The 18,973-nt window shown below is 41.6% G+C and overlaps 1 protein-coding gene across 1 annotated transcript in view; it reads left to right on the top strand.

Moving 5' to 3' along the window:
• Positions 1 to 6,590, top strand: part of PXDC1 (PX domain containing 1) — a 39,002-nt gene extending 32,412 nt beyond the window's left edge. Inside the window, exon 5 of the mRNA XM_020789793.3 lies at positions 3,232 to 6,590. Within this exon, the coding sequence (XP_020645452.1) occupies positions 3,232 to 3,349 (118 nt within the window). The 3' untranslated portion in view covers positions 3,350 to 6,590. The remainder of the gene's footprint in view (positions 1 to 3,231) is intronic.
• The last annotated feature ends 12,383 nt before the right edge of the window (positions 6,591 to 18,973 follow it).

Raw genomic sequence — 18,973 nt, 5'->3', positions numbered from 1 at the left:
GTAAGCCTCATTTATCCATAACTGAAATGAGGGCCAGTAAAAATGTTCAGGCAACTTTTCTATTAAAAATGCCCAATATGCAATTTCATGACTCACCATTACCAGCCTGAAGCTTATCTGAACATAATACCATGAAACTCACTTAAGAAAAGAGTCTGGTGGTATGGCCATCATTAGAGATGGGCATGAACCTGAAAAATGGCGATTCATGATGGCTTGTGATTGACCCTGAACCAACATGAACCAACCAGAAAACTTAACCGGTTTGTAGTTTGGTTCATGCCCATCTCTAGCCACCATTAATCTGGTCGTTTGGTGGCACTCTGAGTTCATCCATTCAGAAGAAGTAAACCACCTTTCATGTTACAACATAATTGTAAACAAACTTTGTGATTGGGTGAATTCATTAGAAATTGTAAAGGCAAACATATATAATTTATGGAACAAATTAGTATAAAGAAGCAAGGGTGAACCAATTACTTTTCTAGAAGCCAAATTGTTTTATGTTACTAGGGATGTGCATTTAAAATACTTCAAACTACAAATCCCATGATTCTCCTTTCTGGGAGTCCCCTTGTCAGACTTGGACCTTACAGAAATACTAATTGTACCCACTTGGAAAAAAGACCCAGCTGTCAGGCTTCATTCCTTGGAGAGGCCTAACTTTCTGTTTGAAAATGAAGCTGCTCTGATAGTTGCTTGGAAGCTTTCTTTTCAAACAGAAAGCTTAGGCCTCTCCAAGGCATGAAGTCTATCATGACACTAACAGAACACTCTCTCTCTCTCTCTCTCTCTCTCTCTCTCTCTCTCTCTCTCTCTCTCTCTCTCTCTCTCTCTCTCTCTCTCTCTCTCTCTCTCTCTCTCCTCCAAATAATTTTTGGCCATATCACAAAGCACAGTAAAAACAAGGTGAATTACAAACTAAAATGTAGTCAGTCACGTGCCTCAGATACTAAAGGGCATCTTACTGAAGAGAAGTATAGATTCCACTTCATGCTGCCCAATATGTGCTAAGCTCAGAGGCATTTGAAGCAGATGCCAAGGCTTTTCAGAGTGAAATTGGAAGAGCTGAAATGTATGATTCATTGCCCAAGTGTTCTAAAGAAGTATAGAGCCCAGTGCCTGAGGACAACAAAGGAAACTCTGTGTCCCCATGAAACGCTTTCAGCACCCTCGGTCGTGCTGGTGTGCTCAAACTGTAAAATAATCATGGTTTTGGAACACCATGATTGGGAAAATAAAGCCGTGTCTTGTGAACTACAGTTGTGTTACAAATCATTGGCTGAGCTGCAGAAATAAAATAACATAACATAAAAATTAAAGATACAGTATAGTAGGGTGGTGCGTGGTTCAGTTGGAGACCGACCACTGTGTTATCTGAGTGTTCTTTGAAGAAACTATAGAGGAATCTTACATTCTGGGGTTGTCATGCCCTTTCTTTACTACAGCAGAGATATTGTGAGATATTTTGTACAGAGAAGCCTTACGAAAACCAGTTCAGAACAAGGTCAGAACTTGACATGATATATGGCACAGCAAAAATGGCAGCCATAGATCAGGTTCTTCCCCTTTATTCACAGCAAGACACTAACAGAACATGAGCTTTCTTTTCCCATTTCCATATAACTGGGAAGCCTGGTGGCAGCTGGTGAAAACCATACCACAGTGTGGTAATGTCGTGTATGGCCTAAACTTTCCTACAGGTATTATAGGACATTGGAGTGCCACTTTTGACAGTATCTCCTGTTGTAGTTGTAAGCCATTGCTCTAACCAGGCTGGGTGGAGTGTTCGGTAGTCCAAAGAAATAACCATCTCCATCTGTTCCATGGAGAGGTGCTGATTAGAGATGGGGGTATTTCTTTACGAATACGAACATCCCCTCACAGGTGGTGTTAACGAGGATCCAGCCCCTGTAGGGTCCGCTCACTGATCCGCTGTGGATGGCGTGATTCTATGAATGGCTCTGCAGTGCGCAATCTGCTCACTACTCCTGGCAGAAAGCAGGAGGATGCACCTCACTGCAAGGTCGAAGAGTGGCAAGCGGATTGCACGCTGCAGCACCATTCATAGAAATTGTGCCATCTGCGGTGGATCTGTGAGTGGACCATCCGGCCCCATGGGGATGGACCCTTGTTAACACCACTTGTGCAGGGATATTCGTTTTCATATACAAATAGCCTCATCTCTAGTGCTGATTGTCAGGGACAGGCAAAAAGTCTGGCTGCAAAAACATTGGGGGGTTTTGCACAACGAAACAAGTTTGAAGTTAACATTCTCTTGGAGAATTGTGCTATTGTTTTACTGCAGCTGCCAGAAATCCCCAAGAATTCCTCAGGCAGATTTTTGGGAATTTCAGCCCACCTCAGCCCTTATATTTTACTCATCTAGAATAGGCTTCTCTTCCAGTTTGTCTTAGGCCTACTTCCTGCATAGAAAGCCTGGAAGAAAGGCTGGTTCCAGGTGAGTTGCAGTCTATGTTCTCATCCCTGTTCCCCCCACTCACAAAAGGAATGGCCCATTGTTACCAGCCAGCCCCTCACTGGTTTCTCTTAGACATGGGCTATTCGTGTTTGTTTTTCTGGAGATACAATACAAATCGCAGCACCACAGAGGCCCATTCCATTCCCCCAGAACCACCTGGTCCACTCTGGGGTCCTTCATCATTATCATCATGCCAATCCAGGAAGGATCCCGACCAGTGCTTCCCCAACTCCCTGCACAGCCGACCACTCATCAGCTGTGTGGGAGGACTCCACCTACTGCCTCCTTCCTGCAGTTGTCAGCAGTGCCGGGAGGCAGGGAATACAAATAGCGGATGTCTAGTTTCTCTGGTCAAGCTTGATTCATAAACGGCAGTACCCATTTCCGACCATGAAGTGGGGTGGCGCTGCAACATTGGAAGTAGCAGACAAGAATCTTCTTTGGCTTGAGGGCCGTTCTGGGAGAATTAAATAGGCTAAATAGGCACAAGGAAACATATGATGTAGCATTATAAGCAGCAGCAACAACAACAAACACTGAGTCCCAAACTTCTAGAGTCATTGCTTTGAGTACCCTAATAATATTTCTGCCTCTTCTCCTCTCTCTTCTCAAGTTCTTCTGCTTTTCTCTGCTTATGTTGTGTCTAATTTATATGTCCCATTCTAAGCATGTTTTCCCATGCCTGTACAGTATCATGCCCAAATATGAATGGCATTATTTATCTCTGTTCTTTTTCAACCTCCTTCTAGGTTTGAGAATGTTAGCGAATTTACCTCAGAGCTTGAGGACAGTGAGGACCCAACAGCGTATGTCACCAACTTGTCCTACTACCACCTGGTTCCATTCGAAACGGATATTTTGGACTGAGACGGTTAAGGAGACTTCATTGATTGATATTGAGTGGATATCTTTATCTGTGCCATTTACTGGTCCCCTAACTTTGCATTTGTCATACAACTGCGCGATGCGAGAGAGAAAAGGGCAGAATGCAAATATGTATGTCTTGAAACTGGCATTGTTGCTTGGTTCTTTACTGTGGCTCCTGAAGGCGCCTTGCAAGGATGTGGTTCTCTTATGAGCAAAGGGATTTCCATTTTGCTAAAAAGGAACGCAACGAGGATATCCATTGCTAAAAAGGCATAAAGAAACATAAGAAGCAGCAGCAACAAACGTTGGTGATGCACAAATCATGGGCCCCAGTGGTTACGGAGGTACAGTGAAACTTGGAACAGCCGTCCACAGTTCTTCTCTCTCAAGCTCTCTCTGATGCATGAGGATATTTCTAAACCTTTTTCATTCAAAGGCCTCCTCTGTTTGGACACCACTTGCTTTCTTCTTCTTTCCTCAGAGTGACAGTTCAATAACAAGTGTCATGTTAATTTGTGCATTGAAAGATACCAGAGTAACTGATGCCTTATGTCATACAGTATGTGCCTATAGGAAGTAAGCACATAAATCAGTTGTTAAATTAACTTATTATAAGCCTGAAGTTTTGTTTAACCATATGAGGGCTTTTGTTTCTCACTTGTAATAATAGCAACAATAATAATTATGATAACAACAGAGGAATTAAGCAGGTTACATTCTAAGATGATGAATACAGGAAGAAAAAATTTAATTACTCTCTCTGAAATTTTGAGAGTTCTGCTAGAAACATTGTTATGACTGCCCTTTCCCTAAAGTAAGAACTGTTTACTATTTTCAGTATTACAATGTTTACACCAAAGGGGTACATATCTTCACATCTGTTTGCTCTGAGGTGCTGGGATGTGTCACTTTTACTACAAGGAACCTGCTAGAAATGGTCTTCCTATCGTGAATGGCCTTCATCTGTGTTGTTACTGTAATGTATAGAGGGAGTACAGAGTGGGAATCACAGGACAGAGCCACAGTGCATGATGGTACTACAAACCCATGTGAAAGAAATTTTGTATATTACAAATGGCAGAATTTTTGTGCCAGAGGAAGCTGTTTCCAGTGGCAAACCAGTGGCAATTGCAGCACATACTCCAGTCCCAAGATAAAACTGATCTTGTGTAAGTTTTATAGTAGTGTGACATCAACATTAGCAGAAACAGCCTGAGACATTTGCTACCTGAGGTTGAGCAGCTGACAGTGCTCCTTCACCCTGATTAAGACACATAAGCCAAATTATTTTGGCAGAACTATCTCTCTTCATCCCTGGTGATAAAATGGCAAGTGAAATAGCTAACAATTTGCCACTCTTTCATGAGATCTTTGTTGCTTGCGGTAACCACTCTGCCTAGTGGTAGGGCTGGTCCTAAACAGCAGGCACAGGCTATGTGGAGAGCATGCACATTGACTAAATTGGGAATGTGGTAGATAGCAATCAATAATCAATTATCCACACTATCCATTCACTCAGAAATAAACTTCAAACATGGCCCATGGGGACAGTATAAAGCTCTGACGTATGCCATCATGTTCTTTAAACTTCTTCTATGAAATAAGCTACTTCCCCAGCCCACCTTAGCACAAATCTCCTACCTCCTCTGCTTGCGTTTTGGGCTGGACTGAAAACAAGGCTGGCTCAAACCTGAGGCAGATTAAGAAATGGTCCTGACCTCCCACCAAGACAGTGTGCATAGAACCTGGGAGATGTCTTGACTTTTTTGGTTTCATTTACCAAATGATAAATTTTGTTTACCAAATGCCCAGCATTCCCCCACCGCAACGTATTTTATTCACATTTACTAATGAATAAACTGTGGTCTCTCTGAGGTTGCTGCAAAGGGACAGCAATCGCCAAATCCAGTGTCTGTTGCCCAAATGGAAAACTGGTAGCAGACTTCCCCCCCCCAAAAGGAAGTGCGACCCTTCCTAAGTCAATGTTAGGCAAATTATTTCAATATATTAGGCAGAAAATCTCATAACCTTGTGTTTTCATTTTTTATGGTGTAAATGCAAGAACAACATGTCTATCTTTAACACTCTACTGTCTTTTCGTGACACCCAAAATTTGCTGCCTGAGAAACCAACTCCCTCTGCCTAAGGGTAGGACTGGTCCTGACTGAAAAGCTCCACATATTTCTTTAATTCAGGCATAGCCAAAGTGTGGTCTTCCAGATGTGGCTGAAAAGTAACTCCCTGCATTCTTCACCACTGGGTCAGTAGCTAGGGCTGATGGGAGTTGCGGTCCAATATCATCTGGAGGGCCCCTTTTTTGCCCAACTGGCACTAATAGCTGGCACAGCAGGAGGAGATGTGCATGACATAGCTTCTTCTACTGATACACCACAGTGACAAGGAAGAGCTGCACTGAGAGACTGTGATGAAAGGCACAAGAAGAGTTTTAAAGGCCATAATCCCTGTACCTTTCACTTAGCCACTGGCCAAGTGCACAGGATGTGTAGGTTTTGCACTCTGCAAAAGGAGGCAGATAGGGACAAGATCCCACAGCCTGAAGTACAGAGTGGAATGTGGATGGAGAAGGAGAACTAGTTCTGGTAACGTGGAAGAGAAGAGTGACATGTGAACTCTGTGGAAGACGAGGCATGCAGTTGGGCAGCAGCAGAAGGCCTTGAGCCTTTGAACTGCTTGAGTGGTTGGTTTGGGCTCACAGAACAACAAAAAGCACCTGTTTTCACCCTTTAATCATCAGTCACTGTACTTGATGACTGAACTCTATTACAAGCACACTGATACCATACAGACCTCAGATGGTTTAAGGGTTATTTCCTCTCCTCAGGGAACCTTATGAACAGCGTTTAATATCTCCTACAGTGAGTTTTCCATGTTGACCCTAGACTACAGTTCCCAAGGGAGGAGGAATGTCACTTAAACTGGAATAAAAACGATGGAGGTTTGTAAGATAATACCTGCCTTAAATAGTATAGTTGTTGGAATTTATGTATAGGAATTTACATTCCAAGTTATTTGTTCTGGTTTGTTTTTGCTTCTCCCCTTACTCTGGAGAATATGGTACATCTCCTTTCTCCTGGGAAAGTCCTCAGTATTCCTTTGTACAGCTAATTGTAAAACAAAATTTGCTAATGTAAATAGTAATAAATTATTGAGACCCTTAACTCTTTGACGGGATATGTTTCCACTATATTTTAATGAAATAAAATATTACTCTCATCTTAAAGGTAATGCCTGCTATGGGACTTCATTTTGAATTTGTTGTTGCCGTTGCTTGCTTATGAGAATGTCTTTTGTTTTCAGACCATGAGTTCACATAACCAGCCATGACTAACCTTTGGGATGGGGAGAAGGATGGCTAGAATGATGGAAGTTGCAGTCTGACAACATCTGGAGACCTAAGACTGAGACAAGCTGATATAATCAAATATTTTCTCAGCTGACTGGTAGCAACTCTCCAAGGTCTCTAGAAGTTTAATTTTTAAAAGATCTGTTTCCAGAGTAATGATGAATGAGAATGTTGCTTGCTTTGTTTGTTTGTTTTATAGGCCACCTTTGTCCTGATAAGGGGACCCAAGGTGGCTCACAATATTAACAAAACAGAATTAAAAACCTAATAAGTTAAACATTAAAAAACAACCCATACACAAATTAATGAAACACTGAATAATTAAAAGCACATAAGCATTAACAATTACATTTATTTTTATAACAATTTTCCAAAAATGCAAATGTTCACAAACATTTAACAGAAAGAATATGAAAATGGTGAATGTGAGGAAAAAGCAAAACTGACAAAAGTTCACTCATGGCAACAGCGGGTGTTGAGTGCTTAGCTCTCCAAAGTCTGGCTTGGAATGCCTGTGATGGTCAAGTCGGATGCAATCCTCTTCACAAATTGGATAGAAACAGCTTGAGATTTTAAAAACTTTAAAATTAAAACAAAATTTGCATGTGAGAGAAAATGAATCTGAGGCTCTTCAAATGTTGACGCGTGAGACTAAATTCATGTAGGGGCATACATTTTGTGCATTTTAATCCTTTTCAGGAGCTCAAAGCAGTAGACACTCCTTGCAATAATTAATGTTTTCTCTCTACAGCAAGGTACTTTTGGCCAATAAATAGTCCAAGTTCACTCACTAAGCCTCATGACTGAACAGGGATTTGTAGTGGGTTCCCCTGAGTCCATCAGTGCTTCTTTGTTTGGTGGAACAGAAATCTTTAAAAAAAATCATTGAGAACCCAGGGCATCCTTTTTGCTGAATTTTTGCTGAATTACATGGTAAGTGTGCTGCACAGCTGTTGCTTTTTGCCATTCAGTCAGTTATTCTGCGGATATAATTAATACCTGAGAGAAAACTGTAAATCCTGCTCTTAAGACCAAACGTGGCAATGGATTAATGCTTCTGTTTTCAGTGAAGCAGCTTTTGAGAATTGCCTGAGTTCTTGGGAGAATAAACAGCCTGAAGTAGGTTTTACAGAGAAGTAACTGGTGATATTCTTACACTGCCTAGGACATTATGACTTTATAATAATATAATAATATCATCGTCATCAACTTCAGCTTCAGCTTCAGCTTCATCATCATCATCGGCTTCAGCTTCAGCTTCAGCTTCATCATCTTCAGGTCAGCTTGGCTGGTCTTTGTAGAAATGGAAAATGAAATTATATTTTAAGGCCAGAGATGTGAATGTGAGAAAAAATGTAGCCAACAGGGAAAAAGATGTGAAAACAGCAACATATTTCTTCACTCTTGTAATATTTATTAAAACTTGGTAACTACTGTTTGTGGTAGTTTTGAGATGTACTAAAGGAAAGTTTGTTTTTTCCATATGAATAACAATTCATTTCACACAATCATCAGCCAGGCTAGCCGAAGACATTTTGCCACCTGAGGCATAGCACCAAATGCCACTCCCCTATACATACTGAGTCAAAGTGCATAGCACCCCTAAACCAGCCATGTTATTTAGTACATGAGGAAGAAATTTTCACAAACACCTTTTCCAATCCCTGTCAGTAAGAATACAATCCTAGCAAAAGAGATAACTGACATTTTGCTGACATTTTGTGCTTGAGGCAGACGCCTTATTCAGCCCAGTGGTAAGGCTAGTCTCGACAAGGAGATGTGATGGAAGCCAATGTCTTTGATGTTACATCCAATCTAGCAGCAGAAATTTTACCTTTATGGCAGAAATTGGTCAGGTACACTGAGTATTGGATTTGTTAAAAGCCTTTTTGCTGATGTAGCCAGCAAATTAATTTTTAAATCATCCTATAAAAATAGCTCCTTTAACTGAAATGTTTGCTGAACATATATTGTGGTAATAGATTTTTCTCCTAGTCACTTTAAGAATGTCCGTTTTTCTTTCTTTTTCCAAATTGAAGTCTGTTTATGTTGCAGTTTCCTTTGTGTTTCTTCAGTTAAATCCTTCATTGGTTTCCACAGATTTTTTAGAACTCTTAATATGTTTTATTTGTGAGGTACAAAAATCAGCATCTCCTTGTGTACTTAGTATTGATACAACCTGTACATGGATGCTGTGCAGCAGCGTGTGATGTCGTGGTTTTTCTTTAATGCTGCTTGAAGCCTTCTATTCCCAAAGAAACTTGTGAAATGATGAAATTACCTGCACTCAGTGGTGAGATTGCTTTCTGTAGCTGATGTCAGCATGAAGCAACAGTTCCCTGGTTACAGATGGATATTTTTGTGTCCTTAAAATGGCATTAATATGGAGGCTGGAGCATTACATTAACATGATTTGCAACCTCACTGTGCAGCTTTTACTTTTTAAACTGTTAACACTCTTTGGGAATTAGGTTTGGAAGTCCCAGGACAGAAAACTGGGCTTCTCAGGGGTTCTCAACCCTTCCTGAGGTTTCCAGGCTAGACGACAAATTTCACGGCAAGCCACGCTGGAGAAGAAAAAGTGATGTCTGCCTCTGAGGTGGCTTTAAAGCCTGAGTAAACCCCATCGTTCATTTCAAGATGGAGTCTCGTTCGCTTGCTCAGTGCAAATATTTTTTATGTATGTGTGATGTCCTTGCATTCAAAAGCCAAGGGGCTCAGGGAAGAGCCAGTGGTTGCATGCAGGTGTGTCCTTAAACACTATTTCAAACAAAGCAGATTATTGACAACCAGTGTTATGACTCCTGAGCTGCTCTGTTGCGGATGTTTTGACAGCACCAGTTCAAGAACTATAAAAAAAATCATGTTCCACATGGGTAGGAAGGTAAGGACCGTCCAGCTGCCCCTCAAACCCAACCCCAGCTCTGATTTGCTGGTGTTTCTCTAGTTTAGCCAGGTTTTACCTGACAGAGAGCACTCTGCCTGCCTGTGTGTCTGATGAATGTATTTATGATCAGCAGCTAATTCTGAAGTTGTGGTCACCATCAGATTCCTCTGTGGAAGGAGAAACAGGCAGATGTGAGTTTCCCTTTCCCGTTTCTCCAACTTGCTTGATAGCAGTGTCAAGTTGTTAGACAATGAACTAAGCCCTCAGAATACTATATAATTTATAACACTCCTTGACCATTCAGCCTGTGATGTCCATTCAGCAGTGTGAACCAGATGATTTGTTATGCACAAATAAAGTTCTCCCTCTGAATATCCTCTAGAAGCACACAAAAGTATCCAGAAAATTGTTCTTTTTCTTCTTTTTATTGAATATGCAAACAGGATTAGATGTAATAGTATTTTTTCTTAAAATATATATACGTAACAACTAACAAGCATAAAAATCTTAGTAATGAAATAGAAATGGTCCAAATGACATCTTCAGGCCTTGTTACATCTATGAAATATGTCTTCAAACACAAATAGCTTTAAAAAAATCTAACTATGTCCTAAAGTTCTAAGGTCTACATTGTAAGCAATTACATAATCACATTCAGTTCAAGAATCATGCTTACCCAAACAGAATATCTCCCTGTAGATTTCCTCTCCTGATTAAACTTACATTGCAGTAGCCTATATTTATGGATAGGACATTTATGTTTACCTTATTTATGTCTCATTTGCTATACTTGCAGGTTTCATTAGTCGTGAGGCCAATGAAAAATCCCATCGCTTCTGCTACGTGAGCAAAAAAAATACCTGATAAGAAAAACAGACAACACCAACAATCTGCCTTTTCTAATTTAGCAGAATGAATGTGAATACCAGTGTTAACTATTAACACTGGTATTCGCATAACCACAGAACCTAATGGAAAGCATCACACCTCTGCATCCTTGGGAGAATGAATGGGATTGCATAAGAGGTCTGCAATTACTCTGCAGTAACCTCTAAAGACCAATCAGTACATTGCTACATACTAGTTTAATGTTTTGGGCACAACTCATGTTCAAAGTTACATCAGCTTGCCCTGAAGCAATGACTAACAGACTGTACATTGCTGTTCAAACTTCCATGTTATGACCACATCTCACATACCCAGAACTACAATTCTTATACTGCTTTTAAGCATTTCAACATTTTGACAGATTTCAACCTTTCTTCCCCATAAAGTTAGCTATCTTGACAGCACAGTTCCACTCTATGGCCAGAGGGAAGGAGGGGTGTGAGGAACAAGACAGGCCCAGAGCCTCTGAGCAAATAGAAAACCTTGAAGGCCAAGAGGGTGGCCATGGCAACTAGTATGGTGTAGTGCTCTGAGTGTTGGGCTGGCCCTCATGAATTCTAGGCGCAGGTCTCCACTGTGTCCTGAAATTCACTGGGTGACCTTGGGGCAGTTACTCCCTGTCAGCCTGACCTACTTGATGAGGTTGTTGTGTTGATATAATGGGGAGGAACTCATTTGGAGGAAGGGCAAGGCATAAACATAACAAATGATTTAAAGGTGACCTAGGTTCTAGTCCTCTGTTTGAAGGCACCCTCTGTTCCAAGGGCTGTTCAGTCCAGGACCAGTTTAATGATAATTGTAGGAGGAGAGGGGTATCCTTGAATGTGCCCTTAAAGTAGCTGCTCTGAACCTATCCATTAACAGTGAGCACCTGGAAGTCAGGCTGAGTAAATGTTTATAGGTCAACTAGGCACAAATGCAACTGGTAAACTGGGCTATAATCCTATACAGTAAATTATTTCTCTGTTTTACAGGAGTGATAGCACAATCCTAATGTGAAGATGCATTGGCTATAGTGGCCTAATTAGGTGTACACTTGTGAGCCTCATACTCTTCTGCCAGGAGACTCTTCGTCTGCTATTACAGAGACATACAGTACTCCAAAAAAATGGCTCTGTTGGCTACGATCTGCTGGCAGAAGAATCAAAAAGGAGGATGGAGTTAGGATTGTGCCCTAAGAGGAACAGGCCAGACAAGGAGCAGCTGAGAGTATGGGAAGTGGGCTGCAGGCAGACAAGACACAATAGGATGATTCACTCCCTTAGGACAACATGCTGTGTTTTCCCAAGTGGGTCAGCTGAGTAACGGCCCTGTCATCAGGCACAATGAGTCAGAGGGCTCAGGCAGCAGATCTGGGATCTTATTAAAGGAGAACAAACAAATACTTGGTTGCTGTAGCAGTTTTACAACCTGTGATGGGATTCACAGTAATGGGATACTTTACCTTTATTTAATTCTTTACTTTTATTTAATCCTTTATTTGGCTGGCTTTGAATACTAAATTATTTTAACTGGGGGGGGGAAGGGACAATTTGTTATACCACCTCAGGTGTCCCTGAACCTCTTCTTCCCTCACTGTGTTGGTAGGTCCAGGGGCAAATACCCTCTAAAGTCCCTTCATGCTCCATTGTCAGCCAACATCAACATTAAGCAGGAATCCAGAACCCTTCAAATCAAGCAAAAAAAGAGGCTTGCTTTAAATATGTTTTCCCAGCTGGTTGAAAAATTAGGAGGGAAGGTGATATAATGATCTGTGTTTATGCCCCCAACCTCTTTGTGTTCAGCAGACACTGTAGTTCTAAGATCAGCTAGAGGAGAACCTAGCTTTTATAATCAGAAGGTGATAAAACATTTTCTTTCTAAAGATGCAGTCCCTTAAAATATTTGTGTCTGCACAAGCAGCGTGCTAAGGCATCTTGTGCTTACCTGCCAATGACAAATTAGCAAACAAACAGATTAGTTTACAACATGTGGAGCTAAGAAAACTAACACTAGGAAAACAAATGAATGCAGCCTCATAAGGCAGCTCCACCTCTAATGAGTAGGGTGGCCAGATACATGTGTATGAAAAGGAGGACACATGGGCGTGGGGGTGGAGATACAAAAACCGGACATTTTAAAGTTTTTTAGTTTTGCCTGCCGGATGGAGGACATGATCCTGAAAAGTAGGACATGTCCTCCTTTTGCTGAACGTCTGGCAACCCTACTAATGAGGGGCTTACTCTAAGGCCTGCTTTGACCCATAAGTCTTCTTTGCAACAAGGAGGGAGTGTGCTGGCCCCCACCTCCTCTGTCATCACTTTTAATATATGAAAAAAGAAGGGATGGCTCTGCTGGCTGGGTCGCCTCTCCACAGAGACAAAACCCCGATGTTTCTGTGGTCTCTGCAGCATGAGGATCTTCCACAACCAGAGCCATTAAATGCTCATACATTATGTCTGTATGTAAGTCCTTCATACGTCTTGTTGAACAAAGCCGTCCCCAGAGGTTTGCTGCTGCCTGTGGTGGAGGACAAGAGATCATCCGCCCACCTCCATTTCATGAACACACGCTGGCTAGAAAGTGAATGTTATTTCCACAGCGACAACAAGGCAGCCTCCTCCAAGGCAAACTATGGCTCACACAGCTTTGTCTTCCGGCACTTTGCCGTCACACTCTGGCTCACAGCATCTGCCACTGGAGGCAGCAATTTCATTCTGCCTAATGATAGGGCCAACCCTGAACCAGCAGGCACAGTCTGCTAGTCCCTTCCGTATGCTCGCTGAACATGGTTCGAAAGCAGCAATGGGACACAAACAAGCTCTTCTTTACTATTCGCACTGCAAAACACTTTTGCATTGTTCCATAATTCATCAGTCTCTCAAATAATTCATATTACGTACTGTGTCACGTAGCTCCAAACTTAAAAAAAACATATTTTGTTATTTCCTGCTTGAGAGCAAAATGTTTACCAAACATACCTCACATTCCAAATTTTTCAGGGTTTTCAAAATGTTTAATTCACTTCTTGCTCTCTCATACACACTTAGAATGAAGAATGCATTCCTACATCAGCGTTCTGCCATTGTCTGAATTTTTAATATAACGCAGATAAGGAAAACAGAATGATGAAGACTGTTTAGAGTGTGCGCTCTCCTGGGCGTGATGATAAATCTTCATAAATGTAAAGATGCAAACATTGTAGGCATGCTCTGGAGGAAGCTAAAGAGTCTTAAGTGCTCCCACTGTGTGCTTTGTCCAACATTTTCTGGATGGAAAACAGTGTGTGGTGGGGGTTGAAGGAATTGAGTAAAAATGAACCGAACAAGGCAGCCAAAGCAAACAAGGTCACGGGGAATCAGCACCTGTTGCATACTCTACCGAGAAAAATGTAACCTTCACAGCTACGTTCCCTAGTTTCTAACCATTTTAAATATGCAAAGGCACATGCATTATTAGAGACAAGATGTACAGTGGTGCCTCGCTTAACGATTACCTCGTTAAATGATGAAACCGCTTGACGATGAAGTTTTGTGATCGCAAAACAATGTTCTAATAGGGAAAAATCACTTAAGGGTGATCAGTTCCCTGCTTCAGGAACCGATTTTTCGCTAGATGACAATTTTAAAACAGCTGATCGGTGACTCTAAAATGGCCACCTGCTGTGCAAAATGGCTCCCCGCTGTGATTTAGGACGGATTCCTCACTTTACAGGCACCGAAAATGGCCACCCCTATGGAGGATCTTCGCTGGATGCTGAGATATTTAGCCATTGGAACGCATTGAACAGGTTTTCAATGCATTTCAATGGGCTTTTTCATTTCGCTTGACGAGGATTTCACTTAACAGCGATTTCAACGGAACGAATTATCCTCATCAAGCGAGGCACCACTGTAGCTCAATATTACTTACTGTTTATTGCTACAGAGGGAACTGCTGTCTAGGTTTAATTATACATTACTGATAATATGGGGGACACAGAAGGAGCCTCCCCAATGAGAGGAAACCATTGCAAGTACACCTGGGCATCCCATGGTACAGCTGGCCAATCCTCTACTTCCAAAGGCATCGCACTGTAAACTTGCTGAGGAGCAAAGTGACCCAATGGTCCTTTTTAGGACCACAAATGATAATACAGTGGTGCCTCGCATAGCGAGGTTAATCCGTTCCGGATTAACCTTCGCTATAGCGAAACATCGCTGTGCGGAAATAAAAAAGCCATATGGCTTGAAAACTCACCGCTGTGCGAGGTTCTTCCATAGCGCCGCCATTTTCGTGCCCTCGGTAAGCGAGGGCAGGGCGCGAAAATGCGGCGCGGACCTTCCGGCGGCCATTTTGGAACCGCCGATCAGCTGTTCTCCCCCGCTTCATTATGCGATATTCGCTAAGCGAATTGCTTAGCGAATATCACAAAGCGAAAAATCGCCATAGGGGCCATCGCTGAGCAAATGCTCCAGCGATGGCCCAGAGCGCCTCGTTAAGCGATTTCATCGCTCAGCGAGGCGCTCGTTAAGTGAGGCACCACTGTAATATCTATTACATTTTAATTTGTTTTTAATTTTTAGCTATATTTCATATAAGTCAATAATTTAAAACTATGTCATACTCAGTCACATGTAAGAAAAAAAATCCCAGTTATGGTTGTTGTGAGTTTTTCGGTCTGTTTGGCCGTGTTATACTACACTACACCAGAACACAGTCAGTGCTCTGACTCCTGTCCTCTGAAGATGCCGGCCACAGAGACTGGTGAAATGTTAGGAAGAAAAACCTCCAGAAAACGGCCAAACAGCCCAAAAAACCCACAACAAACATTGGATCCCCGCTGTGAAAGCCTTCAAGGACACAATTGCAGTTATACTGATTCTTTTCATACCTCTGTTGTACAGATTTTTTTTTCAGCAGCCATATAGTATATATATCAGCAGGAGCATTCACATTATTTTTAACTTCATTGATTCATTTCTTTCTATTTGGACCACTATAGCAGGCTACACTGCTCTTTAATTTTGTATCACTTCATTTTCTCTACTGTTTCTTGGGGCAATCATGCCCCCCTTATTCATTTTTTAAATAACAAAAATGGTGTATGGGTTGTATCAGTAGCTATAGAGAAGTACATGCTTTCTCTTCTCCCTTTCCCCCCTCCTTCCTTTACTCACTGGTTTTCCTCCCCCCCCTTTTTTTTTTCTGTATATGCCTCTCTCTGAGTTCTTGGCTTTCCTTTTCCTTTTCTTTTTTGCACAGAGCCAGGAGGAGGAAGCAGGGTCCAAAAGAGAGAGCAAGAGAGAGTGTAGACATTGACACTACACCTTTGCTTTACAATTCAAAGCAGGAAATGTCTCTTTAGCCCTTTTTCATCCATAAGGGAGTGGGGGGGAGGCTGTCTTCTTCAGGCTGTCTCCTTCTTATCAATGTATTCATGTTATCAATATATATATATATAAGGGTACAAGTGCAGTGGCCATAAAGTGGCCACAGTGCCCAGAAGCCCAGTTCCTTTACAAAGGAAATAAATCAACAACAACGTTCACACATGCTGGAATGATAAGGAAATCAAGCAATTCATCATCAGTACAATTTAAAACAACCTCCCAGTAAGGGGGAAATAAACCACTTGCCAGGGCAAATGAATTGATGTTGGCTCTGCATCATGTGACCATAACATTATGAAACCATCTAAAACATGGCCAAATCAGTATAATTGGGTTTCTCTTGGCGGGTGTGGTTCAGCCCTCTGATACAAATAAAGAAAAAAAGATTGATGTCATTCAGCTGAAATCACATTAATGTTCTAGATATATGTTTCCAGTAGACCTTCATGTCTGAGAAATCAGACTTTCAGATGAAGCTTATGTTTATATCTAGAAGATTGGTCAGAACATAAAGCATGCTTATTTGCAGTAACAAGCAGAAGCTTTCAGCACCTAAGGAATGCTCTGTTCTAAGAACAAACTCTCTGTTATTTATCTTTTGACCCACATTGTTAAATACAGTTGTGGCCTGTTTAAATACCAATGCAGAAATGTGAACAGAGCATGTGTGTGCGACAGTTAAAGTAAACATTACAGATAGCATATCAAGAAATGGAAATCCATCAGACAGACCTTCACGATTGAGCAGGTGTGTGTGTCTGTGTGTATGTGTGTGTGAGTGTGTGTGTGTGTGTGTGTGTGTGTGTGTGTGTGTGTGTGAGTGAGTGAGTGATGTGCCATTAAATTTTTAAAGATGCTGATGCTTATCTCCCAAAGACCAAAACAAGCTAGTCTGCAAACTATAGGAAGTGTGAAAAGCTCCATATGATACACAGATGCTTTCAATACTTAAAGCATTCCCTGTTTTTATGTACTATTTGCAATGTATAGTTTGAGACTGCCAGGTTAAAATCAAAAGAATATCCCATATGTGTGTGGCCATGTAAGATCAATGGAAGCTTCCACCTTGTTTTTAAAAGCTCCCGTATGTATGTGTGTGATTTTGAAATAGAAATAATCTGGGTAGAATTTTAACCTCTGCCCTTTTTTATGATAGCCCCAGTCTGGATTGGTGCTGGAAACACATATCTGAGTGTACAAAAGAAAATATTCCTTAAGAACATGCCCTGTTTTTAACGTAGCATGTGGAAAGTGCTAGGTAAAGGTTCACCTTGACAATTTTTGTCCAGTCGTGTTCAACTCTAGGGGGCGGTGCTCATCCCCGTTTCCAAGCCATAGAGCCAGCGTTTTGTCCGAAGACAATCTTCCGTGGTCACATGGCCAGTGCGACTTAGACACGGAACGCTGTTACCTTCCCACCAAGGTAGTCCCTATTTATCTACTTGCATTTGCATGCTTTCAAACTGCTAGGTTGGCGGGAGCTGGGACAAGCGATGGGAGCTCACTCCGTCATGTGGATTCAATCTTACAGCTGAAGATCTACAGACCTTACAGCACACAGGCTTCTGCAGTTTAACCCGCAGCGCCACCACGTCCCTATGTGGAATCTGCTATACAGTATTAGCTTTTTCCAAGCTGGTGCCTCTCACATATGCTGGGTTACAATTCCTGTCATCCCAAGAGAGCATGAACCATCAGCATGCTGGCCCGGGGGTGGGTGGGTGAGTTAAATTGCTGGTCCAACTCATCTGAGGGGCAGAAGACTGGGAGAAGGTGGATGCTTTACAAAGAGATCTTACAGTGGCAACCAAGTAGTTTCCATCATTATCCAACTCTCAGAATTTTGGCTCAACCTAGGTGTAGACTTTAGATAACAAGTCCCATGATACTTGATTTGTGGTGCTTAATAAGCTGCAGAACTATGAATGAAATGAGGAGTGGGGACAGCCAGGGTCAGAGGCATTTGTTATGCAACTAGCAACACTGTAGGCAGTCTGATCATTATTGTGCAAAGATGTTCAGGGAGAGAGAACAAAACCTCCCGTATGGCTGCAGATGTTCCAGGGGTACATAATGAACTTGCAGCAAATGCTCTGTTCACCTCAAGCTGTTTGAAATGTTGACTTGGAGAATGATCATGTATTGCTTTCTTGTTGAGGCAGAAAGAGGGCTGTGTATGCATGCATCTGTGTGCTTAAGAGAGAGACAGAACAGAACTAAGCCAAGAAATTTATGGTTCACCAAGTCAAAACGGGATTGCAAAGCAACTTCTGAGTCACCAACAAACACTGGGGGAAAGGTTTTTACTGTAGGCGGCACTAGGCTGTTCTGTTCTGCATAGATAGTGTACCTTATCCCACACAAAGCTTGACTTTGTGCTAATGGAAGAAGGAGAAGTAAGATGGCATGTGTAGTCTTTTCAAGATTATTACATGTTTTAGCATAAGTCCCTAAAAGTCTCAGAAGGAACATGGTGGCTGCTGAATTCCATGCAAGATAGAAGGCTCCACTGTGGAAAAGTTGGGGAAAAGAACAAAACAGCAATATACAAGAGATTCTCAACGGCAATACATTCTTCCAAGTTTTCTGGCAGAATTTTAGTTGTGACTTGGAAGTCACAATTTGAGGAGCAACTGCCTGCTAAAGTATGGTGATATTTTTAGATATTCTTTTATACACAGATGGCTTGCGACTGGAATGGGAGGTACCCCCATGAAATGTTTGGGTTGAGCCCCTTGTCTTGCTCCTCTTCCTCTTACATAATCATAATCAGAAGCCACTGGCAATGGTGCGGCTAAAAAATATTGTAAATAAATAAATAAATAAATAAATATATTTCTCTTTTTAGATGAATGTAGTTAAGTTAGGGTGAGAGAATAAAAGTAGTAATAGATAAATAGGCACATATGGGAGGTCGCATAGAGAGCAATGTCAACAATTGCTGAAGAACTGTATATGTTTCTCAGGATAGAAAAAAAGTCTTTCTTTGATCCACACTTGATACAACACAATCCAAGAATGAAAACCTGTCTGAAAATCTGAAAGGCTCAGAATCACAAACAACAACAAAAAAGAGCAAGCAAAAAAAATGTATGTGTGTGTGTGCGTTAGATTACCTGCTCCCATAAAATGAG

This window comes from Pogona vitticeps, chromosome 4 (assembly GCF_051106095.1).
Source record: "Pogona vitticeps strain Pit_001003342236 chromosome 4, PviZW2.1, whole genome shotgun sequence".
NCBI classification, from domain to species: Eukaryota; Metazoa; Chordata; class Lepidosauria; order Squamata; family Agamidae; genus Pogona; species Pogona vitticeps.
The sequence above is the reverse complement of the archived record's forward strand: the minus strand, read 5'-3'. Positions and strand labels throughout refer to the sequence as shown.